General features: G+C 44.6%; 1 protein-coding gene across 1 annotated transcript in view; it reads left to right on the top strand.

Moving 5' to 3' along the window:
- The window catches only part of ITGA11 (integrin subunit alpha 11), a 156,531-nt gene extending 131,728 nt beyond the window's left edge, over positions 1 to 24,803 (top strand). The window contains exons 21-30 of the mRNA XM_043980465.1: positions 3,845 to 3,943; positions 7,232 to 7,308; positions 11,237 to 11,326; positions 12,553 to 12,643; positions 15,676 to 15,789; positions 16,001 to 16,087; positions 17,276 to 17,386; positions 19,443 to 19,538; positions 21,207 to 21,320; positions 23,184 to 24,803. Coding sequence (XP_043836400.1) covers positions 3,845 to 3,943; positions 7,232 to 7,308; positions 11,237 to 11,326; positions 12,553 to 12,643; positions 15,676 to 15,789; positions 16,001 to 16,087; positions 17,276 to 17,386; positions 19,443 to 19,538; positions 21,207 to 21,320; positions 23,184 to 23,255 — 951 coding nt within the window. The 3' untranslated portion in view covers positions 23,256 to 24,803. The remainder of the gene's footprint in view (positions 1 to 3,844; positions 3,944 to 7,231; positions 7,309 to 11,236; positions 11,327 to 12,552; positions 12,644 to 15,675; positions 15,790 to 16,000; positions 16,088 to 17,275; positions 17,387 to 19,442; positions 19,539 to 21,206; positions 21,321 to 23,183) is intronic.
- The last annotated feature ends 626 nt before the right edge of the window (positions 24,804 to 25,429 follow it).

Raw genomic sequence — 25,429 nt, 5'->3', positions numbered from 1 at the left:
CACCATCATTCTTTTCTACTTATGATTTATCACTGCATGTTAATCAGACTTCTGAAGTCTTACAAAGTTAATTTCTCTAGAATGATCTACTTGCTGTATTAACTGCTCTAATTCTGCTCACTTCGGCTCTGTAGCAGGCGAGACAGGTCTTCCAGCTTCCTCTAAAAGTGTCCATTTCATCATTTCTTAAAGCACAATAATAACCCGTTACATTTGTATACCACAATCTGTTTAGCTATTCTCTAAAAGGTGGTAAGGCCCCTTTAGTTGTTTTGTTTTGTTTTGTTTTGGGCTAGCACATTTTTTTTTTTTGTGCATATAAAAGAGATCCTTTCCCTCTTTATTTTATTTCTTTGGGGCCTACTAGTAATATAGCTGAATAGGCACAGTTTGGTAACTTTCCATATATAATTCCATACTGCTTTCCAGAATGGCTGGACCAATTCTCAGCCCCACCAACAGTGTACACGTGGACCTGTTTTCCCACAGCCCCTCCATCATTTACCATTTCTGTCAGTCTGATAGGTTGGAGGTGGAACCTCAGAAGCACACCTCCTGGTTTGGACTTCAGCTCGATGCTTTGACCTCTGTTTTGTCTTTGCCACAACTGGTGGTATCCACTTCCTTTCCTTGTACTGCAAACAGCTGTTAGCCACCACCTGGCTGAATACCAACAACAAAACCCCAGATCTGGCTACAACTGGCCTTTGATGCTTGACTTCCTGCCTAATGGTGGTGGGGGGCTTCAAGGATCATGAGAGCTCATAGTCTGCTGGGGGACAAAGTCTCTGACCTCAGGAACTTCCAGTCTGCTGGGTGTCAAGTCCCTTCCCCATACAGTGGAAGGACAGAAAGAAATTAGACAGCTGCAGTACACTGGCCCCCAGGTGTTGTACGTAGCGGGGGGGGGGGGGGGGGGGGGGGGGGGTAGGAAGAGAGGGCAATGTAAATATAAATGGTATATAAATTGTGTTGGCAACTGGGGATCTAAAGTCATGGAACAAAGGGAACCTGACACAGAATGACTACAGAAGAATCAGAGGAGAAGCCAGCAGAAACCAGAAGTCATTCAGGAGTCCACAGTGTTCAGAGAAGGGTCGTGCTGGTAAATATTTAATAACCAGCTCTCAAAGAGAAAAACACAGCCATGACACACTTTTCAGCTTTACATGGATTGTTAACATTTTCTTTATCACTTTCTTAAATCTAGACAATCAACAAACAATAGCACCCCCCCACCCCCCACCACCCCCCACCCACTCCCCACCCCCCCCCCCCACCCCCCCCCCCCACCCCCCCCCACCCCCCGCCATTTGTAGCAGTTGCTGATTTCTGAGGAATAAATGCTCATGCGGAAATTTTAATAATTCGCTGGCAGTTCGGCCTGGCTTCAGCACACCCCTGATTCAGGATTATAACAAGGAAAGACACACTTCACTCACTGTGGCTTCCTTTTGACAGCGGGTTGGGGTGTGCTAGTCACACACCCCATCCTCTGTCCACCTGGCCCACTGGTATCTTGAGATCTGAGCCCACCAGACTCTGGAGACGCTACCCCAGTCTCTGGGAGCTTCTGGTCTGATAGAAAGATAGAGAGCCCTGCCTGAGAGCTTGCGGCCTACAGAGGAGACTAAGCCCCCACCCTCAGGGACCTCTGGTCTAATAAGGCAGAACACACATCACATGAAAATGATTCAAAAATCAGGTTATGCTCCAAGTGCTCAAAAGTCACAGACTCAAGGCCCACTTGGGACCAGCAGAACATGACTTGCCTTTGTATTGAGGCTATTTTAGTTAAATTCTTCTATTTCCAACTTTAAACAGCTGGTAGGGAGAAGCTTGAAAATGAGGTAAGGTCCTCAACCACATGGCTAGTGACTTCATAACCAGAATAATGAAAAGACAACAGCATTTTCATAACATTTTAAAGTTTGAAAAGCACTTTACAAATATCTCATTTTATCTTCATAAAACAACCCTGGGAGGGGGCAGCTAGGTGGCACAATGGATTCGGGAGGACCTGAGTTCAAATCCAGCCTCAGACACTTGACACTAGATGTGTGACCCTGGGCAAGTCATTTAACCCCAATTGCCTCACCAAAAAAAAACAAACAAACAAACCCACAACCCTAGGACATAGATGCTATTTCTTTTTCTTTTTATTTTTTGCAGGGCAATGGGGGTTAAGTGACTTGCCCAAGGTCACACAGCTAGTAAGTGTCAAGTGTCTGAGGCCGGATTTGAACTCAGGAACTCCTGAATCCAGGGCCGGTGCTATAGATGCTATTTCTTATTCCCTTTTACAGATGAGAAAATTGAGGCAGGCAGATGCTAAGTATCACAAGATTTGAACTCAGGGGTTCTTGACTCCAGGACTGGCACTCTATCCACTGTACCACCGCATGCTTTCTCTTCTTTTCCCAACCCCACTACAGGTGGGTTTCAAGCCCAGACCATATGAAAAGCGTGGGTCCTTCATAAAGAGAGAGACTAGAAAGAGGCAGCAGAAAGGAGGAGAGGGCAGAGGAGGTGTGGGGAGTTGGCAAATCAGAACCTCAGCAAATATTTTAGTTGAATGAGACCTTCCTGGGACTTATCTTGTGCTATCTTGAGCATCATATATTGCCAGGGTTTATCATCTCATTCAACCTCCTCACTTTGTAAAGGAAGAAACTAAGGTAAAGAGAGATGAAGTGACTTGAACAAGGTCACACAGCTAGTTAGTGGCAGAGCCGGGACTAGAACCCAGACCTCTAGAATCCCTAGCCAGTCTTCTTTCTAACTGAGTCATGGAGTGCTGGGTTTGGAATCTGGAAGACAGGAATTCAGATCCCACTTCAGACACTTCACTAGCTGTGTGACTCTGGGCAAATCATGATGACTTCTGTCTGCTTCAATTTCCTCAGAGTTGTTGCGAGGGCAAATGAGATATTTGTAAAGCAGTAGGTGTTTAATAAATGCTTATTCCCTTTCTTCCTGCTGTACCACATATACCAGAGCCTTCCTTATGATGATATGCATTACACGTAGAGCCGCTGCTTCTTTAGGGTAGCGCAGAGGGTTTGCCATCAGCAGACATCGGCCTTCAGACCACCCGCCAGAAATTTGACTACTTCTTGGATTTATCAACCAGGAGGCAAAAGAACACACTTTTCTAATGAACTCCCCCTTGACAGGTCCCACCCTTCTTTGCCCCCACCCCAGACAAATGAGCTCACTTTTCCAGGAGGGACCTGGCTAACTGAAAACCCCTAAACCTCATCTTGGCCCAAAATGTTATCTCCCTTCCCCACTAAGCACAGAAATGCAAAGAGCAAGCAAGGAAATGGGTTAGAGCTTTCCCTCTAATCCTTCTGGATTAAAGATGAGAAAGCCCTTTAAAAGTCAGAAAAGCCATAATGAGGAAGGAGGAGGCTGGATAGTCTCCCTTGCATATAAGTGCCAGGTCAGTCACAAGAGGATGGGGGTGTGACTCTCCATTTTTCCTGGCTTTTCACTCTTGTCAATCTGCCTTCTCACTCTCACGCTACCTCCTGCGTGGACCACATTCTAAGTCTCTCTAGATGTCTTCCTTGATGATCACCCACATCCTTGAGGACCTCCCCCCAGGTCGAAATAGAATCAAGCAGCTTGGCTCGCCAGTCCCCCAGAGGTCATAGACTTCCCTGGCTCTAGGCTTTCTACACTCTCCACCATGATCCCCTCCCCACTCCCACCAGCCATGCTGGGCAAAATGGCTCTCTTCCCAGGGGTCCATTCTTTCAGGGATTTAGCCCCAGGCTGGGAAGAGTAGAAGGCTAAGATCAGGCTTTGATTCTTTACTCTCTGCCCCCCTGCACCACAGGATGACTCGGATGGCAGCATTGAGTGCATCAACGAGGAGAGGAGGATCAACAAGAAAGTCTGCAACGTCAGCTACCCATTTTTCAAAGCAAAAGCCAAGGTAAAAAGCTTGTGGGAGAGGGGACCAGGGAGGGCAGGGAAGAGTGGGCAGCCAAAGATATGAGTGAGGCAGGGGTACCTTTAAGGCGCTGGAATATTTTTCTTATCATTAGATGGTATAAGGTAACATTTCAAATGACCAAATTATAAGGCCGAGGTGCCCTCCTCAGAGCCAGTCAGCCAGTCATTCCAAAAGCACCTAGTACACGCCAGGCATTGTGCAAAGCACTGGAAATTTAAAAAAAAAAAAAAAGGCAGAAGACAGTCCCTTCTCTTAAGGAATTCATAGCCCAATGTTTGGGGGGGCGGGGCGGACTGGGGGAAAACAACATGAAAATAACTATGTACAAACAAGATATATATACTGGGTAAATTGGAGATAATTAACAGAGAAAGGGCTAGTCCCAACTTTGGGAAGGCCAGGGCATGGGACAGAGGATCACATGTTCAGACCACTGCTATTCTGTCCCTCCCCACAACAGGACAATCTCCCCTTAGATATAAGCCTCTTCACCCTCAGAAGGAAACCCCATTTTTCATCCCCAACTCCAGTTCCCCCTGGATTGATCTCTGCCTTCTTTGCCGGAGGAAATAAACTCACTTTCCTCATCTCTGGTCTTGTTGACATCGTTCTAGGCGGCAAGATCTGGGAATAAATCAGCCAGATTCCAAAGGGCCAATAATAGCCTGCATAGTATGAAATTTCTTATTCTTAAATCATCCCCTCCATCTCCCAATCCCCTCCCGTACCGCACGCTTGCCCATGGAAGGAGGACCCTTGGGGAGGCTCATTACCATTTTGAGGCCCCCGTGGGCACCTCCTGGGAAGGCAGCAGGATGGGCCCAGTGGTAGAACAGAATATTTCATTAACCCAAATGAACAAGCCATGCATAGAGTAAGAGAGAGAGGGAAAAAGGAAGAAGGCAACAGCTTGGACTCATAATCCTGCCTTGTAAAACAGAGCCAGGAGAGAAATCAATCACAGCTGTCTGAGCTGTGTGCATTTGGGGTAGAGAATAGTGATAAAGAAGGTGGCAAGTTCAGAGGGAGAGAAACCAGGAGAAGAGAAGACAGGGCAGGCCCTGGGCTGGAATTTGTCACTTGGGCACAGGATCGGGGATAGGGAGCCTAGGGAGTTTTCAAGGGATCTATTTGGAAAAATAGAGCTGGGAACCATGAACCATGGTGGTCATACCTAGCTCAGCGAGCCCCTATCTTCGCCAAATCCTAAAACAGAGGTGCAGAGGAACAGAAAGAAGGTGGAGTGGAATTATTACAAGATATTCTGAAGCCTGGGGCGCCTACGTGGCCTAAGTGGCTAGAGTGCCAGGCCTATGGTCAGGAAGACCTGAGTTCAAATCCAGCCTCAGACACTTACTAGCTGTGTGACCGTGGGCAAGTCATTTTGCCACAAAGAAACATTCCAAAGCCATGTTCCAAGTATAGTTCTCGGTGCTAGGGGCATGGAAACTGGAAAAAACAAAACAGAACCCTATCCCTGCCTTCAAGGAGCTTATATTCTATTGAGGATAGAACATGGACATAGATAAATAAATAGAAGATACATACATAATAAATGCAAAGAAATTGGGGAGGATACCAACAACTAGAAAGAATTAAGAAAGTCTTCTTAGGAGAGGAGTCAGCTGAGCTGAACCTTAAAGGGAAGTAAAGATTCCATGGAGGAAAAGCATTCCTGGTATGTGCCAAAAGCACAAGAGAAGCAGAAGACGGAATGTCAGATCCAGGGAACAGCAAGGACAGTTTGGATAGAATATAGACCGAGTGAAGAGGAGTAATGCATAACCAGCCTGGAAAGATAGACTTGAAAGGGAAGGGCTTTAAATGCCAAATACAGGAACTTTGATCCCAGAGACAACATGGAAGTCACTGAAGCTTCTTCAACAGGAGAATGACATGGTTTTAGACCATTTAGAGTCTTAGAAGTAAAGAAGGCAGGAAAAAAAAGGACAACTAGGCGGCACAGTGCATAGAGTTCTGGTCCTGGAGTCAGAAAGTCTCACGTTCCTGCATTAAAATTTGGCCTCAAGGGGGCAGCTAGGTGGTGCAGTAGATAAAGCACTGGCCCTGCATTCAGGAGTACATAAGTTCAAATCCTGCCTCAGACACTTGACACTTACTAGCTGTGTGACCCTGGGCAAGTCACTTAACCCTCATTGCCCCACCAAAAAAAAAAAAGTTGGCCTCAGACACTTAATAGCTGTGTGACCGTGGGCAAGTGACTTAACCCTGTTTGCCTCAGTTTCCTCATTTGTACAATGATCTGGAGAAGGAAATGGTAAACCACTCCAGTATCTTTGCCAAGAAAACTCCAAATAGGGTCACAAAGAGTAAGACATGACTGAAATGACTGAACAAAGGGAAAAGTGAAAGATTGGTACTAAGGAGACATGGGTCCCAGTTCCAGCTCTGCATTTAAGTCACTGTGGATGCAGAGTCAGAGGACATGGATGGTAACCCCCCAGTTGGATCACAGGCTCACAGATTTAGAGATAGAAAGGCCCCTAGAAGTCATCCATTCCAGCTCCCCTCACTTTACTGAGGAGAAAAGTTGACTTAACTCACTCATTCAGGAAATAGGTGAGAGGCAGCTCAATTACTTTGTGATGGTGGGAAAGTCACCTGACTTCCTTGGGCCCTAAATTTCTTCCTCTGTAAAACAAAAAGGGTTGGACTAAATTATGGCTAAGGCCCTTTCCAGGTCTACCTTCTATGATCTGCATAAAGGTGACCTTGGGCAGATCACATCACCTTGAAGGGCTTCCCGTTTCTTCCTCTCTAAAATGAGATGGGGTAGAGTAGATGATCTCTCAGGTTAGAGCTCTGAAATCCCAGAAGTCTATGGTCATTACCCCATCCCAAGCCACGTGAAGCCCACACAGACATACTCCAAAGCCAATTTTTCTCTTTGTTTCCCTTTGCTCTTAAAAGAAGAAAAAAAGGGAGGGGAAATGGTCAAGAAGGCCCCCCTCTCAGTAGCTGTTTTATTTGGCTCCTAAGAGCCACACTTGGCAGCCTCCCAAATGCTCTGGTCACATTTCAGCCCATCATCTCTCCTCACCCAGCACATTCCCAGCCAGCTAGGATGCAGGGCTGGGACAGCGGGACAAGGGTTAGACCCAGCCCCTATCTGGGGGAAAGTAGGGGATACAGGATGGAGCAGCATAGTCACAGCTCTCAAGTCCCCTAGATACTAAACCAAGTGCCTAAGAGATCCCTGGTTTTCTAACTGGCTTGCTCTCATTGGTATTTTTCCTCTTTCTCCAGGGAGCTTTCCGCCTGGATTTCGAGTTCAGCAAGTCGGTTTTTCTTCAGAATACGGAGATCCTCCTGACGGTTGGCAGGTCAGGGGGCCATGCTTTGCTTTTCCTAAGCTCTTTCTGATAACTCCAGGTCTCCAACACTCTTCATGTATTTGCCAGCTCTCGCTCCATATTCCATGTATTAGGCACGAGGTATATTCATAATACAGCACCGAATTGCTTCCAGAGTGCTTGCCTCAAAGAGACTCTTGAGGGGAGATGGCATGACTGTCCTCATTTTTCAGATGAGGACAATGAGGTTCAGAGAAGTTCAGTGATTTTAGATGGCTATGATATTAGTAAATGGAAGAGCTGAAACCTGAACCCATATCTCTCTCTTTTTACTGTAACCACAAACTACACAGAACAGAAATGTTTCCTGCCAGCCCACAGAGACTTGATCATCTGCTAGGGGAGGCAAGACAGACAATGATGTCATCCCAAAACATGTATCATGACAATTACAAAAGGGCTGTAGTATTCTGGAAAGTGTTTAACAACCAGCTCTCTGTGGACAGACTTAAGTAATCAACAAAATAATTAACCAAGCCCTGATCTGTAGGTTTGCTGCAAGGTGTAAATGCTCCCAATGAAAATTTAACAGCTTATCTCTTGGGAGTTAGTTCAAGCTGCCTCCAGGACACCCCTGCAAAAAAGTGCTGAGTAACAGATATTATGGGACTGTACTAGGATAAGTCAAAAAAGACCATTTAGAAGAGTTGAGTTTTAGGGGCAGCTAGGTGGCTCAGTGGATAGAGCACCAGCCCTGGAGTCAGGAGTACCTGAGTTCAAATCCAGCCTCAGACACTTAACACTAGCTGTGTGACCCTGGGCAAGTCACTTAACCCCAATTGCCTCACTTTAAAAAAAAAAAAGCAAACAAAAGAAGAGTTGAGTTTTGAACCAAAGGCCCTCATGTTCTCCATCACTGAAATCCAAAAAATCCAATAACCAACATAGAACTGAGGGGACAAGCTTTTCTTCTGTGTGTCCTATTAGTTTTCTTATTATTACAGCAGGAGCCTGATGTAAAGATGATTGATAACAGTGAGTAAGACAAGTGTGTGGGTGGGTGTGTGCACATGTATGTGTGCATGTGTGTGTGTGTATATGTGTGTGTGTTGAGCTAATGGTGCTATATCCAGCTTTTCCTGGGTGGAGCTGTTTTGAAGGCTGCAATCTGACTGATGTCCACAATGCTAACACAACAACTTGAAGGAGGCAGTAAGGGGTGTGCCTACGTGTAGACACACACACACCTACACACAGGGCCTGCTCAAGGCAAAATCCTGAAGTCAAGTTGAGTTGAGCCTTTCTGCCTTCCCGGATGCTTCAACAGTCCCTTCCACTTTCCCCATTCCATCCCTCTTGACAATCTTTCTCTTCCCTGTAACCAAACTTGCACTGGAATGGGATCATTTACTTTCAGGTGTCAGTTTTAATAGCTGTGTCCCTTCTCCCAAGGGCACTTCCCCTTGATTCCTGATGTCTCATCCCTCATCAATTCCCAAGAGTTCAATGAACAAGTCAGGGAGATATTTCTGAGCAGGGGTGCCTCTGAAATTATACCATGTGAGTAATTACCGACTCCACCTACAGGGAAGATTATAAAGGGAGAAGGAATATGTGGAGGTTGTGCAGTGATATTAATGCATGTATACAGTTTGCATATGAGTGCACTTATGAACTCTTTGTGTGTGTGTTTTCCTGCCTGACCTTTCCCAGAGTATAGCTATCTAGTTGCAGAGACCATGAATCTCTTTTAAGTAAAAAACTGGCTTTTCTTGTAAAAAAAAGATAATGTTTATATATTGTTCTAAGGTTTACCAGGTGCTTTATACATATTATCTCAAACAGGATAGCCCCCCCTTGCCTCCTTTAAAAGAGAGAAGTCCCTCTGTGCTAGAGATAATTAAGAAGTTGTTATAATCCTCCTAGAGATTTTTCCCACCAATCTGTAATTTAATTTGCAAAATAAAAACAAAACACTCTCTACAGACTTGGTGTCAAAGGCTGAAGAGCTACATAACAGCATGTTGAGTTCATGTCTGTAGTTAAGACAAATTAATTGTAACATGGAATTTCTACTTGACCCTGAGGTCATGTTATAAATGATTTATGTATGATTTAAAGCATTCCTAACTCATTGGTAGAGAGGAAGAGAGCAAAACAGTTAAGTTCTTTTATGAAAAGAAATGCAAGGGGCAGCTAGGTGGTGCAGTGGATAGAGCACCGGCCCTGGAGTCAGGAGTACCTGAGTTCAAATCCGGCCTCAGACACTTAACACTTACTAGCTGTGTGACCCTGGGCAAGTCACTTAACCCCAATTGCCTCACAAAAAAAAAAAAAAGGAAAAGAAATGCAATCCTAAAGTGAATTTCGCCTCTGTGTATATGTCTGAGTTATGGACCAAACAAAGATGAAAGTCCACAGTAAAGATGAAAAATCAGCCAATTCATTAATTAAATTAAATGACCACCTCCGCACTTGGGTTGTCCCGGCCAATCTTTTTAGTTTGAGGTTTATTTGTTTCGCTTGCTTGGTTGGTCTCGGGTTTGTTGTGGTGGTGTTGTATGTGTGTGGTTGTTGGGGGGTTTTTTTGGGGGGGCAATATTTGGAGAGGAGGGAATGTTTACCTTTATTAGTTCCCAAGAGAACTTAAACTACATGTTTGAATTCTCACAAGCATTTCTGAATTTCAGTTAGAAGTTCAGCTAAATTCTCAGGTCCTGACCCCAGAAAGGAAGCCAATGAGTGACTTGCTCTCAGAATAGAAATATGATTATAATGCTGATTCAAGGATTTCCTAAGTTTTTCCCTGCTGTTGACAGGACCCACTGTTTGTTCTTCAGCTATGGCTATGATCCATCACTGTAACCCTGAACTCTCAAAGTCTATGTCAGCAGAGTGCCAGGTCTGTTAAGTTCTACTTAGCTGGAATGACTTTGAGTAAGGGCCTATTAATGAATGGACTTATCACCTGAGGACCAGTTTAGCAAAGTTCAGAGACTTGTCACTGGAAAGCCAGCCTACCACGCCATAAGGTTTTTTTTGTTTTGGGGTTGTTTTTTCTTTTTTAACCACAGCAACTCATGAAACCATCTACTGAGATGTAGAGGAGTTTTGAAGGAAGCTCCCATAAAAATACATTATAGGTCTTTTGAAGCACTTAAGTATATGTATGTGGGGCAGCTAGGTGGCGCAGTGGATAGAGCACTGGCCCTGGATTCAGGAGGACTTGAGTTCAAATCTGGCCTCAGAAACTTAACACTTACCGGCTGTGTGACCCTGGGCAAATCACTTAACCCCAACTGCCTCACTAAAAATAAAAAAAGGTATATGTATGTGATGATAACAGCTCACATGTATATAGCAATTGATGCATTTTTTAAAAGTACTTTCATGTACACATATTATCTTATTTGATTCCCCAGACATAGTAATTACAGTGTTTGGCACATAGTAAGTATTCAGCAAATGTTTTTCCATTCATTCATTCATTCATTCATACAACAACCCTTTGAGACAGGCAAAGAAGTACTTTACTGATGAGGTCACTGAAGTTCAGAGAAGTAAAGGAACTTGTCTAAAGTCACACAGCAAGTTAGGGACAGAACCACGTCTAGAACCCAGATGCCTTCATTCCTCATCCACTGATATTTTCCATTACACTGTGCTGAGGTTTGGGCTTGGAGAGGTGACAAGCAGAAGAATTAGAGAAGGAGCCAATGGATATGTCACAGCCTGAAAAGTCTGAGAAACATTGATCCAGTCTGCTCCCCTCCAGCCCACTATGGGGATTAATCATCGTCCCCAACAGCCAGTTTAAGTACTGGGAAGCTCTGGGTACCAGGGCCTTCTTATTTTTGTCTGACCTGAAGCCCTCCCTCTGAAGTGAAGCTGCCCTAGGTGAACTCAGTGCTCAGACTGGCTCTCCATTTGCTGACTGTTTCTCATCTTCTGATTTTAGTGACAGTGAAGAGCAGGAAAGCACCAAAGAAGACAACTTGGCTCTCCTGAATTTCCACCTTAAATATGAAGCTGACATCCTTTTCACCAGGTATGAAATCATCCTCCCTGAGACTCCTTCAGGTCCAAAAGGGAACCATCATACCAGCAAGTTCACACTTATGTCACAGCCTAAAAGAGACCCCATCACCCCTAATGGGATGATTTAGCAGGAGAGAATAAAATTGAAGGGTGTAGGGCATCCTAACAGGAAGATAAGAGTTCACTGGGAAGGTCAGAAGTGAGAAACCCCCAAGTGCATGTGGCCAAGTAGGGTACTGGAACATGGTGTTTAAACCATGGGAATTTGTGGAGAAAGGAGAAGCCTTGGTCTCCATCCTTGTGAACATCTCATTTGATGGTAGCAATATAGAGTCCCTTCCCCCTAGGAGCTCAGAGTCTTGTAATGATTGGAATGACACCACCTGCTGGAGACTTACTGTAGAAAAGCTGCGCCATGAGGTGAACATCTCTGAGGGCAAGACCATGCGTCTTTTCTTTGGCATCAGGAAGTGACATTTGCTGGTGGGAGGAAGAAGAGGAAGCCGGGCACTCTGACTCGCTCTTTTTCCTGGGGACTGTGGCGGAGAGGGGAGCTAGAAATGTGCTCTCCCTTTAATAGCTAGATGAATGTAGGCCTTTCTCTCTCTCTTTACCAAATTCTTATTCTCCTTAATAAATGTTTAAAAGCCTAACTCTTGCTAAAGCTTATAATTTATTGGCGACCACTCATTAGATATTTTAGACAGACTAGCTAGAATTTTAGCCCTTAACGGTCTGATGGGGAAGATAATGTTCCAATCCTTAGAGAACAAAGTCTGATTGGAGAAAGGGGTCACATACAATAGAAAAAAAATTTAATAACACTTAACTAAGCAACATTCAAATAAATACAAATTACCAGAGGATACACCTGTTTCCTAAGCATCTAAGGACTCAGGTTTTTTTCTCCCACTCCCAGACCCTTGCCCTCAGTTCCCAATACCTTTTGGAGAAGTCCCAGCTAGGTATCAGCCAGAGGTCCCAATAGGATAAAACTATACATAATATATTTAAGGAACCCTGAGATGGGTCTGTCTGCAGATGGATGGATGGATAGATGGATGGATGGATACATACATACATATATACATACACGGATGGATAGATAGACAGACAAAAAATCTCTCTCTCTCTCTCTCTTTGTCCCTCCCTCCCTAATCCCCCTCTTCCCTCTTCCCCTATCATGGGCTGGCCTGCCCTGAACCATTCTAACAATTCCATCCAACTTCCCTACAGAAGCTCCAGCCTGAGTCGCTATGAGGTCAAGTCCAACAGCTCCTTGGAGGGTTACAACAGCATTGGCCCTCCTTTCCAATGCACATTTACGGTAAGACCAGACAGGAGAAGGGGAGGAGGTGAAGGATATGGAGTTGGGGCCCCATCTCTAGAAAGGATGTCTGGGGTCTGAGCTAATGCTGTCCTGGTGCAGTGGTAAGCCCACTGGCCTAGGATTCGGTAAATCAATGTTCTGGTCCTGTCTCTGCAAACATGTGCCTTTGAACAGGTCCACATCACCTCTGTGGGCCTCAATTCCCCCAGAATAGAAAGATTTATTACTGTTCTGCCAACTGCAAAAGCCTGGTATGAGGAAAGAACATTCGTGAAAGCACTTTGAAAAAAACACCAAGTGCTTTCCAAAATAATGCCTGATGATGCATCTGTATGATGCAGATGGAGGCACCAAGGTCACACACAGACTTCAGACCAAGAAGAGAACTTGCAGATCATTTTATAGGCCCTAGTAGCTCAATAACCTATTGATAACAATCATAAGCACTGACGTTTGCATAGCCCTTTAAAGTTGTCAAAGCACTGCCTACTCAAGGTGGGGAGGAAGGGGCACCAGAGAGGGAGAAAATTCAGAACCCAAAAGTTTTTTTTAAATCCTGGGCAAGTCATTTAACCCTCATTGCCCCGCCCCCCAAAAAAATTAACGTTAGAGGGGCAGCAAGGTGGGCAGTGGATAGAGCACTGGCCCTGGAGTCAAGAGGACCTAAGTTCACAAAAAAATGAATGTTAGCACCTTTTTGTCATTAAGAAATATTTAATGAAATAAATAAAACTATACTCAAAATCAAAAAATAAAATAAAGTTGGCCAAGCACATTCGGGACATTATCTCATTTGAGCTCTAAGGGATTACAGGGATTACTATCTCCATTTTTCAAGTGAGGAAAATTAGGCTCGGAAAAATTCTGAGGTGACTCACATAGGGTCACATGACTAGCAAGTGGTAAGACTCAAGATTTAAACCTAAGTCTTCCAGATGCCAAGTCTAGAACTTTATCATCTACTATGCTAAGAGGCCTCGAAAAACAAGAACAGAACCTTGGGGTGGTATGATATGTCTACAAGGACAGCCCCCAAAACATATGCTAGCACCTCTGAAATGTCACTAAAACACAATATTGTGTCCCTCCACACCCAGGTGCAAACACTGTTCAACTGGTATCTCAAAAATTCTCCAATATCGGAGAAAGCATTCCTCAGTTCCCCCATGTGCTTCATGCTTAGAGAGACATCCTGGTTTCTATCTTTTGCTTGGTTTCTGTAGGCTCTCTTGGGAGGAATATCTGTTTTCATGGTTTAATCAATCCAATCCCTTAACTGGACTTTATACATTGTTCTATTATGATTTTATCCATGGGGCAGACTGAAAACCTTGATTGTGCACCTACTGTGTGCCCAACCCTGTGCTAGCACCTTCTAAAAGTTGAAATACAAACAAAGGAGAATAATAACAACAGCTGATGCTCACATAGCCCTTTGAAAAGCAATAGCTGGGGGGCAGCTAGGTGGCACAGTGGATAAAGCACCAGCCCTGGATTCAGGAAGACCTGAGTTCAAATTCGGCCTCAGACACTTGACACTTACTAGCTGTGTGACCCTGGGCAAATCACTTAACCTTCATTGTCCCTCTCCCAAAAAAAGTAATAGTGGATATAGCGCTGACCTGAAAGCCAAGACATGAATTCAAGTGTTACCTTAGATGAAATATTGGCTGTGGGACACTCGATAAGTCACTTAAGCCTCTCAATGCTCTAAGCAATGCACTAAAACTCAGAGAAAGTGCTAACTTCCCTTGGGAAAGTTTCCTCATCTGCGGGTTACCTATTCCAATGAACTCACTAGACCTGTCCCTCTCTGGCCCTTTAGTTTACAAACTCTTTTTATACATTTGAGCCTTACAATAGCCCAGTAAAATAAGCTGAAGAAACTGAGGATCAGAGAAGCAATAAGACTTTCCAAGATGGAAGAGCTAATAACTGATAGAGTTACACCCCTAATGAAACCTTCTGACTCCAAAGCCTCAAGTCTTCACTTTATTTAATCTGAGGGGGAAAAAAGCTCAAAATACACAAAACAATTAGAGGCATTAACTGTTAAAGGTGTATGATGCTGACTTAAAATGCAATTGGAATTCATAAGATCATAAATTTTGAGCTGGATGAGACCTTAAAGCTTATCTGATCTAACACTCGAATTTTGCAGGTAAGGAAACTCAGAAAGGAATTAACTTATCCAAGATCACACAGGGCAGGGGCAGGGCTCAGGTCTTCACCCATAAGCCGGGGGCTCTTTTCACTGTACAATTTCTCCCAGAGTTCTGTGAAGGGAAAGGTCAGTGTGAGTTGTCAAAGAGGGCTTCCTAGAGGAGGAAGAACATGTTATGGGCCTTGCAAATGGGAGGCTCAATGGAGAGGAATCAAGGTAAGGCCGCAGCATGAGTAAAGGAATGCAGCTTAATGGCTGGTGCAAAGGTGGGAGGTGAGGGTAGACAGGTAAAGGGGCCCAGTTGTAGATACCTTAAAAGTTCTATTCACTATGATTGTAATGGTAGTTGCTGCTGTGTTTCAAAAGGCAGCATGGCATAGTAGATAGTCAGCTGCCTTCAGAGTCAAGGAAGATCTGGGTTCAAGTCTTATCTCCAATAAAACTGGCTTTGTGACCCTAGGTAAGTCACTTAACTTTTCAGTGCCCCTGGGGAATTCTTTCAGACTCTAAGTGAAGAGGATATAGATTTGCATTAGTAAAGGAAGTTTCTCACCCAATCCTGTGTAAACTAATGAATTTAGAGAAAATGCATGGATGGCTTATAACAAAATTATCATATGTTATACAATACTGTCATTGTTATTCTCAGTGCAACTTGTTTGTTTAATGGAAGGGGAGACAACACAGTAGAAATTAAAGACATCTCAGTCTCTAGACATCATGGTCCTGTAATGCTTCCTCCCTTGTTCCACTCCCCATCCATCTATTCAGTAGACTGACCCCTACTGTTCCTCCTGGACCCCCCCCCCAAAACCCTCAGCCCCAGGGCCTAGTATGCTAATACCTCTTCCCTCTTTCTTCACAGATCCTAAACTTGGGATTTTTCCCAGTCGATGGGGTCACAATTACAATCACAGTCCCCATTGCCACCAGAGGAGGGAACCGCCTAATGATGCTGAGTGACTTCTTGGTGAATCAGGTAATGATCTGTCAGGAGCCCTCTCTGATCGTCTACGGTGGGCATAACACCTTTCCCTGAGCTAGCAAGAACCTTACCCAGAGAGTAAGGCCCCTGCAGCTCCCTTTCCCACCATCTGCAATGCCAACATGATGGGTCTCCTGGGTTATTCCATAGGTTAAAGGTACTTCTCCAAGACTGCGTGTGTGTCTGTTTTTATGTGTCTGTGCAGGAGAATACAACATGCAACATCTGGGGGAACAATACTGACTACCGGCATGCTCCCACTGAGGAGGACCTGAGTCACTCACCACAGCTGGTAGAGTCCCTCCCATGGAAAGAGGGGTAGAATGCAATAGACTCAAGATCTCTGTTTCCTGAGCATAAAAGCTGTTTTTATCACAGTCAAGAAAAACCAATTAAATGCCTAAGAGGACTCCATCCTTAAGCTATACCCTATAAAAGATAAAGAGATGGAAACCAGCCCCTGTGCTCTAGTTGGGGAGTTAAGACTAACACCAACAGGAAACAAGAACCCTAATGCAGGGTAGTGTGTGCCAAATGAGGAACACAAATAATAAATAGGGAGAGAGCACTGTGGACCAATGAACTCAGGGAAAGGTTAGTGGTAGTGGTCAGATTTGAGCTGGGCTTTAGGATGGATAAGAAACAAAAGAGGAGAAAAGGGGGAAAAAACACCATATCACATGTGCAAAGGGACTTCTGACCTTTGTAATATGCATAAGGTGGATAGGGAATATATCAGTTTATTTTCTAGGTAGGGAAACTGAGGCACATAAGAGAATTTAATTCAATATACATACATTAAGTACCTACTGAGTATAAAGGTACTGCAAATAAGGACTACCACTGAAATTATAAAATCGGTCTCCCATCTCAAGTTCTTTGTTCCTTCCTTAAGGCTGCAAGGATACAGTGGCTTGAAGAATGAACCTGGAGCTATTCTGAGTCACTTAGCATCTCTATGCCTCAGTTTCTTTCTCTGTAAAATGGGAATAATAATAGGACCTACTTCAAATAGCTTCTGTGAAGGTGAAATAATGCATGTAAAGCACTTTTCAAACCTTAAAGTGCTATATAAATGTTAGCTGTCATTCTCCTGTAACAGAAATGCCTAGACTTGTCCATCTGGAATGCGAATTTCAAGTAGAACTCCTCTTCCAGCAGAGCCTTATGGGACCCATCAGATTTTACCACAACAGCATCCACCTATATGCAGGGCTAGCCTGATTAATGGGAAAGAGAGATCACAGGCTCCAGAATGCCCATGGTCTGATGTCCTGATTCAGGTCTCATGCCCTGAGGTAGACCTTATCCGGGCTTATTTTGCGGATCTCAGATGCAGGAAGAGTCCTTAATTGTAATAAGAGAGCTAGTCATTTCTCTTCTCAGCTTACCTTACCTAGTCCTTGCACAGAGTAGGCTCTTAATACACATTTGCGGAATCCAACTCAACTTGCCCTCTCCTACGTCCATCTCTTTTCAGAACCACAGCAACTCAGATGTGGTTTCAATCAAATGCAACGTGAAACTGACCACCAACCAGGAAATGAGTTTCCACCTACTGGGGAATCTATGGCTGAAATCCCTCAAAGCAGTAAGTGACCAAGTCCTTCCCTGACTTGCTCCCCATCGTTGAACAGTCGTAATCTAGCTCAAGAATGGAGAGGCCACAAGAGGATTCAGATACCTCTCAATTTCCCAGGAATAGAGCCCCCCTCCCTTTTAGGTTCTGGGTTGATTGGTTATCTAACTTATGAGTTATTCTTAGCTAGTATTTCATCATAAACCAGCCTCCTCCAACCTACCCCCATACCAATTCTTCTTCCTTCCTCCCACTCCATGAGACTGAAGTGAACAGTCAATATGCAGTCAACACTATATTGTGGGGTATGTAAGCAACCAATGCCAAGTAGCTTACCTTCTAATAAGGCCACAAAATATAAATATAATAAAACTAAATGTCAATACAAAAGCCAGCATAAAATAATGTTAAGTGTCAAGCAGGTGATCCAGAAAGAAAATGCTCTAGGAAGTCAGAGAAAGGAGGGCTCATTATAAACTGGGATATAAAATGAAATTTCATGAAACAGGTGAGACAGAATATAATTAGGCAGCTAGATAGATATGCTACCTAGATCATTACAGAATGCCTTCAAAACTAATGGAAATCTACTAGCTGTGTGACCCTGGGCAAGTCACTTAAGCCTCATTGCCCTGAAAAAAAAAAACTAATGGAAATCTCTCATTCATTATTCTGTATTATCCACTAAGTGGGTCATTGAAGTTTGGCTGCCCTTAGATGTATTCTCCCCATCCCTGGATCTCCATAGTCTCTTCTTCAATCCCTGACCATCCTCATTCATTGGATAAGGTCCTACCAACTGGACTGTACCTAATACCACCAAGTCCCCACACCTGAAAATTAAATGCCTGGGGGAGGTGGGGTGTCATGGCAAGAGCTAGAGGCTTCCAAGTTGAATGGATGCAGGCAGAGGCAGAAGAGCTGAGGAAGGGCGTAGTGAATGAGAGGGGGCCAAAGAAAGAGCTGGGGAAATGTGGAGAGAAGACAACAACCATAGATTTCCTTATCACACTCCACCCTAAGAAGGAGAAACAAGTTTACATATTGGCCTGAGGCCCAATACATAAATACATCCCGATACATAAATCATAAGATGTTAAAAGCAGAAAAGGTCTTTAGACAACATTTACTGATAGAGAAACTAAGGCCCAAAAAAGACTCACTTGAGGTCACACCAGATCAGTCACTGCCCTGGAGAGAACACTGGATCTGGGTCACAGGACCTGGGTTCTCTCTGAGTGAACTTGTATAAGAAGTGACTCAATTTCTACCGGGGCCTTAATTATTTCTATAGTAATTACACAGCAGCATCTGCTGGCCAATATGTATGATAAAAGGGTTGGCCTAGATGACACAAGCTCAGTCTATGATCCCAAATCTGTCATTGTCTCCCTTAGTGTACCTCAAAAGATTAAGTTCCTGTTGTTGCTTTAACACCCACTCTTTGGACCAAATCAGCAAATATTAAGCACCCATTCCAGGCCAAACACTGTCCTGGACACTGTAGTAAACCAGCCTGACGGCCTTTCGTCTGGGACAGCAGAGAAAGGTATTGACTCTGGGCCTTTCTCTGAGTCATATCACAGCTGGGAAAGCCAGATGTGGTTGGGAACCACAGGTGACCCGTCAGGTAAAAGAAGAGGAAGGGGAGAATGAAGCAAGCAGAACCCAAAGAACACAATTCCAACAAGATAAATAAAGAAAACACTAGTAGGCACCAAAACTCAGGTCGAGATAGATGGCACCAAAGGATCCATGGCAAAGTACACACCCCTTCTCTTATCATCTGTCAGCTTCAAACGCAAATAACACGTGTAACTGGTCCCAGTCATTCTACTGTGTGGCACTATTTTCTAATAATATACCTCATGTGAGGGTTTACTGAAAAGTATCTTTTATCAAAACGTGTCTTTGTCTTTGAAGGAGAGGAACAGGGAGGTAGCCAGTATATGGGGAGAGGGGGGAGTTGGGGGGGGGCGATCCTTATCTGACCTCCTGGGACACAGAGGTGAGTTGGGGATAGAAATCTCTCTATCCAGTGCCAGACAACATCTCTGTCTCTGGGCAGCTCAAGTTCAAGTCTTTGAAAATCAAAGTCAATGCGGCCCTGCAGCGTCACTTCCAAAGCCCCTTCATCTTCAGGGAAGAGGATCCCAGCCGGCAGGTGAGCTGGGGGGAAGGGGAGGGACCTCCCTGGCACTAAGGGTGACAGGACAAGAGCTGGGGAGCTCAAGCCTGGGAGGTAGCCCTGGTCTACTCCCTCCCTCCAGAAGCAGGGTAGCCTACTCCATCCTAGATGTAAAGGCCACAAGGGCCAGGACTGGTCTTCTCTTCCCCATCCTCAACACTGCCCCCCCCACACACACACACACACACTCCCCAGGCAAGGCAAGGTCATCTCTTGAAAGCAAATTAAATAATGCAGTGCAGGTTTTGCAAACCTTAAAGCAATCTATAAAGACAAGACTATTTTATTATGTCTCTCCTCTATTTCTCTGGGTCTGTCTGTATGATCGATTTTTTATTCGTGAAATAAGAAACCCCATTCAGAATGTCCAGTAAAAAGTCAGTGAGGGTGGCCTCTTACCTCATCTCCCTGCCCCTCACCCTATGAAATGAAAACCGAAATGCATGGAAATGCATACAATGTGCTCCTTACAGGTTATTTGCAGTTTGATCGTTTGTTATGGAATGTTTAGAGGGAGTTGCTATTCTAAAGGGGGGGGGGGGGATCTGATACTCTTAATCATTTTGAGGGGAGGGGGCAAATCCCTTTGCTTTAAGCAGACAAGTCTGGTCCCGTATTTGTATAAGGGGATTATACTGTGATGGCGATGATGACACAAAGGCCTTTAAAATAAATCCGTTCCATCTTCTGACCCCCACCCTCAAGCCTCCGGTGCCCAGGCCACCTAAAGAGACAGAAAACCAGACAAGGGGCTGCCGCCAGTAGCCGGCCACTTGAGGACCGCGTAGTTCTGCTGCCCTCTCCTGGCTCTACTTAAGAAGTTCAGCTCTAAAATCCTGCTCATCAGCTGTTCTCTTCGCCACCCACAGTTTAGAAAAGTTTTTAGGGGGAGCAGAGGAATAGCCTTTTACAATCATTCACGTGTATTTAGTGACCCTCTCCCTTTCTCCCAAGGGACTGTGGATCAGGGGTGGGAGGAGAATAAGGCTTTCTTGGATACTTTGTCTTTCAGAAAATTGACCAAAATTATGGAGAAACCCCATTCAGAATGTCCAGTAAACTTATGGAGAAACTAGACACAACAAAAGATGAAAAGATACATAAGACAAGTTCCCTCTCTCAAAGCTTCCAGTCTAATTGGGATGGCAAGACATACACCCTTTAAAATAGAAGAACAGTGTATGGGGGCAACAAGGTGGCAAAGTGGATAAGGCACTGGCCCTGGATTCAGGAGGACCTGAGTTCAAATCTAGCTTCAGACACTTGACACTTACTAGCTGTGTGACCCTGGGCAAGTCACTTAACCCTCATTGCCCCACCAAAAAAAAAAAAAAGGTGTATGAAAAATTCTAAGTATGTGAGTGGTACACATATTGCTAACCTGCAGAGGATCTCCTTCTGGAAGGTACTGATCCATGGAGGCTTAAGGGACTGAGTTCCCTATTGGTTGGGCCTTAAATGGAAGAAGAGAGTTGGAGTCTGGTCATGCTAGCTTTTCCAACATTTCCTGTTAGGATAAAGACCAACTCTCATCCCCCATCAGACAGGAAGGTCCACAAGAGCAGAAGCCATGTCTCTACCCCTGAACAAGACTGTTTTGGCAACACTGAATTCATGGTGTTTCTTGGCTATTGTCCCTTTCAGATCATATTTGAAATCTCTAAGCAAGAGGATTCCCAGATCCCAATCTGGATCATCATTGGAAGCACACTGGGAGGCCTCTTGCTCCTGGCCCTGCTGGTTCTAGCACTCTGGAAGGTGAGAACCCTGGCTACAGGCAGAGGATGAGGTGCTGGGAAGCCTGGGCACCTTCCTCTGCTCTCCGAGATCTAAACAAGCTCCTGACCTCTTGAGTATTTCCTCCATAAAACCCCTACCTGCTGCTTCTAGCTATTATCTAGGCTCTTGCATTGAAGATCATGTGTGCTTCTAAGAATGATAGAATTGGGGGGGGGGGCGGCTAGGTGGCGCAGTGGATAAAGCACCAGCCCTGGATTCAGGAGTACTTGAGTTCAAATCCGGCCTCAGACACTTGACACTTACTAGCTGTGTGACCCTGGGCAAGTCACTTAACCACCACTGCCCTGCAAAAAAAAAAAAAAAAAAAAAAAAAGAATGATAGAATTATAGAGCATCAGAACCGAAAGAAACCCTAAGGAAGTCATCTAACTCACCCCCCTCATTCTACAGAGAAGACAAAGAAGTAAAGGGAAGAGCCCAAAATCACATGGCTAGAGTAAGAGCAGGGACTACAGCCCACATTTCTTACATCTTAGTTGCAAAGGAATCTTTTTTTTTTTAAATGCAATCCAGCAAACATTAAGGGCATTAAAGTCAACCTGTGAGATTTTTCTCCTCCTTTAATGGAATGTTTAAAGAAAAATTTAAGTAGACCAAGCTTTCCTTTAGTGCCCTTTCATTTTCTATTACACACACACATACACACACACACACACACACACACACACACACAGAGGCACTAAGTGCTCTGAACTGTTCTCAGGCTGCCCAGGGTATCCCCTGTTACAGCCCACACCCCTCCTTCCTGTTCTTCCTACCCTTCCCCACAACAAAACGTAGTAGACTTGGGTCCCAGAGCTTGGGAGAGGGGAGAAAGATCATCTGGTAAACTAATTCATACTAAATTGTCATTGGCTTAATGTGCTCCTCCTTCACAAGGAATATCTACATTTTAACTATGCCTTCAATGCTTTAAACCAGTGTAGTGAGGGAGAAGTGAAATGGTGAACATTTCTAGGTATTGTAGGAAGGCCAATGAATGAAACCATGGTTTGGGAGACAGGAGACCTTTTTTTAGGCCCCTGAAATCATACCACATAGACATCTGCTTAATGCTATCAGTGTTTAGGGTTGGCCCTGCCTTCAACCACTGATCTTTTCCATTCCTCACCAACACCACCACGCATACACATACATACACATCCCTACCTCTGCTGCACCCCCACCACTCCAAGGTATTCCTGTTCTCCAAAGTTAACTTGCTTGCCTAAATGAAGATTTATCATCAATAATAATCCCTTATAATTCTATTATTCCACTTCTACATACATGTTACATCAGATGCTCACAGTACCATTACTGTCAGACCAGACAGGATATTATAATCTTCATTTTCAGATGAGGAAACTGTCTTAGAGAGATTAAGTGATTTGATGACATCACTAGAATTCTAGTCTTCCAACTCCAAGCCCAGGGCTCTTTCTATTACATTAACAAGTGTTATTCAGAGTTTCTGAAGGATCCAGACCTGTAACGGGAGGTGGGGGGAGGGGGAGAGGGAGAAGAGAGGAGAAGGAGAAATATATGGATATTAAATTCCTCTGAAGCAGCTTACATTATAGTTTGAGAGATAGCAAATACAAACCAAGATAGAATTAAGTACCAACCTGTGCATTCAACTAAAAGACAATCTGAAAAGGACTAACATGGTGAGCAGGAGGCTTCCTGGAAGACATGAGAGTTGAATGGGGCTTTGAAGGATAGCAAAAAAAGTGGAGGGGTTAGAGCGATGGAGTCTGGGGCAGGATATGGAGGGAAAACAGACCATATCTTGCCTATAGTTAATGAAGAGGGGGTGTTGTTCCCTTTCAATACCCACAGCTCGGCTTCTTTAAAAGTTCCAGTCGAGAGAGGAAAACAGAACAGGACCCCAATGCCAAAGTGCTGGAATGAGGCTCCATGAGGGTGTGATTCGATGGGGACAGGGGTGCACTTTGTGTCTGGCCCACATCAGTCTGCAGCCTGTGGAGTGCCCATCTGACCACCTCTGGACCAAGGGGAGAGGAGAAGAAGCAACCCCTTCCAAATGATGCCATCTCAAAGCATAAATCCCCAGGGTGGCCGCAGTCCTGCTTTCCCCAGAATGGTACTTCAAACTGGTTTTTAAACAGTGCTGCTCTACCTGAGGCCTGGCAGCTGAGCGCACACACACATTCTGCTCCTGCCTGGTTTATCCAAAGACCCAGCTCTGTCTTCTCAGTGTTTCAACTTAGAGATGCTTCAGGGGAACACGCCTGTCCCAAGGTGCCAGGACGCAAGCAATTCTTCATCGTCACCATCCAATGAAACCTGGGGAAGAAGTTTCTAACGACCACTGCTCGTGCTCCATCCCCAGCATTAGGCTCTGCGGAAAATCTGAGCAGTGTTGTAGGAGGCACTAAGATCTGGTGTATTCATCTCCTACCCACCTGAAATTCTGCTGATGGCTCATCAGTTGTCCCACCTATCCTGCCAGCTCCTGACTTTTTCCCACCTCCTCTCCAAGCTGGATTGGACAAAGGCAGGTGGAAGACCTCATGAGGTTCCTACCCACCCCTGCCAGATAAACCCAGAGCCAAGGGAAGCCCTATACCCCAGGGAGCAATTTATCCCAGGGAATAAAGTCTTGCTTTCTACCCCTAGCAGTTATGGGATGTGGAGACTCGGACAGACAGGGATTTGGCACTAGCCTCAGCAATCAGGGAGGCAGGCTGAATACACACACACACACACACACACACACACACACACACACACACACACACACACACACTTCCCTCCTCCTTACTCCCAGCTACTGTTACAGTTGCTTTAGTTTCTCAGTACCTCAGAGGGAAGAGTTTGGATGATGCTAAACACGGTGCTATGAAATCCACATTTCTGGTTTTCCTACTGACAGCCTACAGGAAGAAGGTATTGGAGTGGGTTACCCAGGAGGAGTCGAATCCCAAACTCTTCTCCGTGTACCTAACAGTGTTCATTCATTGGCAACACACCCATTCACTACAGTCATGCTGTGGCTTCTGCAAACCCCTTCTCTACCAAACCCCTAGAAGGATTCTACTCACAATCCTGCCAATCCCAAAGATAAACCCAGTGGTCTAAGAGAGAAGAGTTTTAGCAGAGATATTCTGATTCATCATCTTCTGAATGCACTGAATAAAATTCTTATCAAATTAAGCACCTTAATGTAGAGAGTTCAGTGTCCAAGCTATATTTTCAGGAAACATCTGCATTTGAGACATTATGAAAAAACCAGTTTGAAGCATCTTCTACAAACTGTGTGGCTTCATAAGTGTGTGTGCAAGGGAAACGGACAGGTGTGCACTGGCTGAGTCGGCCATGAGGCGGCTGAGCCAGAAGCCACCAAGGCCAACAGATCTAGGCCTTCTTTGTGCAAAAAACAGAATTATTTATGCCTTTTGAACTTATTTTTTGATGGGAACAGGGGGATGTGGGGGAACCAAGAGCATCTGTCCACCTGTTGAATAGTAGAATCTTTACTGTCTTAAATGTTTTTGAGAATTAAAAATATAATGTTTAAGATACTAATAGTTTTGATATAATATCCTGTGGTCAGGGTCCTTTCCATCAGGATGACCCTGAATTCCATCTGTCATTTTTTCCCCTATAGGAGGAAGGCCTAAAAAGGACTGTCAATTTCCTTACCTTTAACAAAGCTGCAGAATCTCAGAATTGGATGGCTGCTCAAAGGTCATCTGTTTAGTGCAGACCCTCATTTCACAAATTGTATCACAAACTTCAGAGCTGCTTTGCCCAGTGTCAGCTCCGTACTCCAGTAAGGACCAAGATGGCAAGGAGACTTTAAAACCAAGTCACATAAAAATCAACTTAGGGGGCAGCTAGGTGGTGCAGTGGAGAGAGCACCAGCCCTGGAGTCAGAAGGAACTGAGTTCAAATCCAGCCTCAGACATTTGACACCTACTAGCTGTGTGACCCTTGGCAAGTCACTTAACCCCAATTGCCTCACCAAAAAAAAAAAAATTAACTTAGAAAACAGGAGAGACTTAGCATGGAGAAAGATTTAGGGGACTGGATCAGATAGTTTCTGAGGTCCCTTCTGACCT

The sequence above is a fragment of the Dromiciops gliroides genome, chromosome 2, assembly GCF_019393635.1.
Source record: "Dromiciops gliroides isolate mDroGli1 chromosome 2, mDroGli1.pri, whole genome shotgun sequence".
Classification (NCBI taxonomy): domain Eukaryota; kingdom Metazoa; phylum Chordata; class Mammalia; order Microbiotheria; family Microbiotheriidae; genus Dromiciops; species Dromiciops gliroides.
Note: the sequence above shows the minus strand (reverse complement) of the source record. Positions and strands in the feature narration are given on the sequence as shown.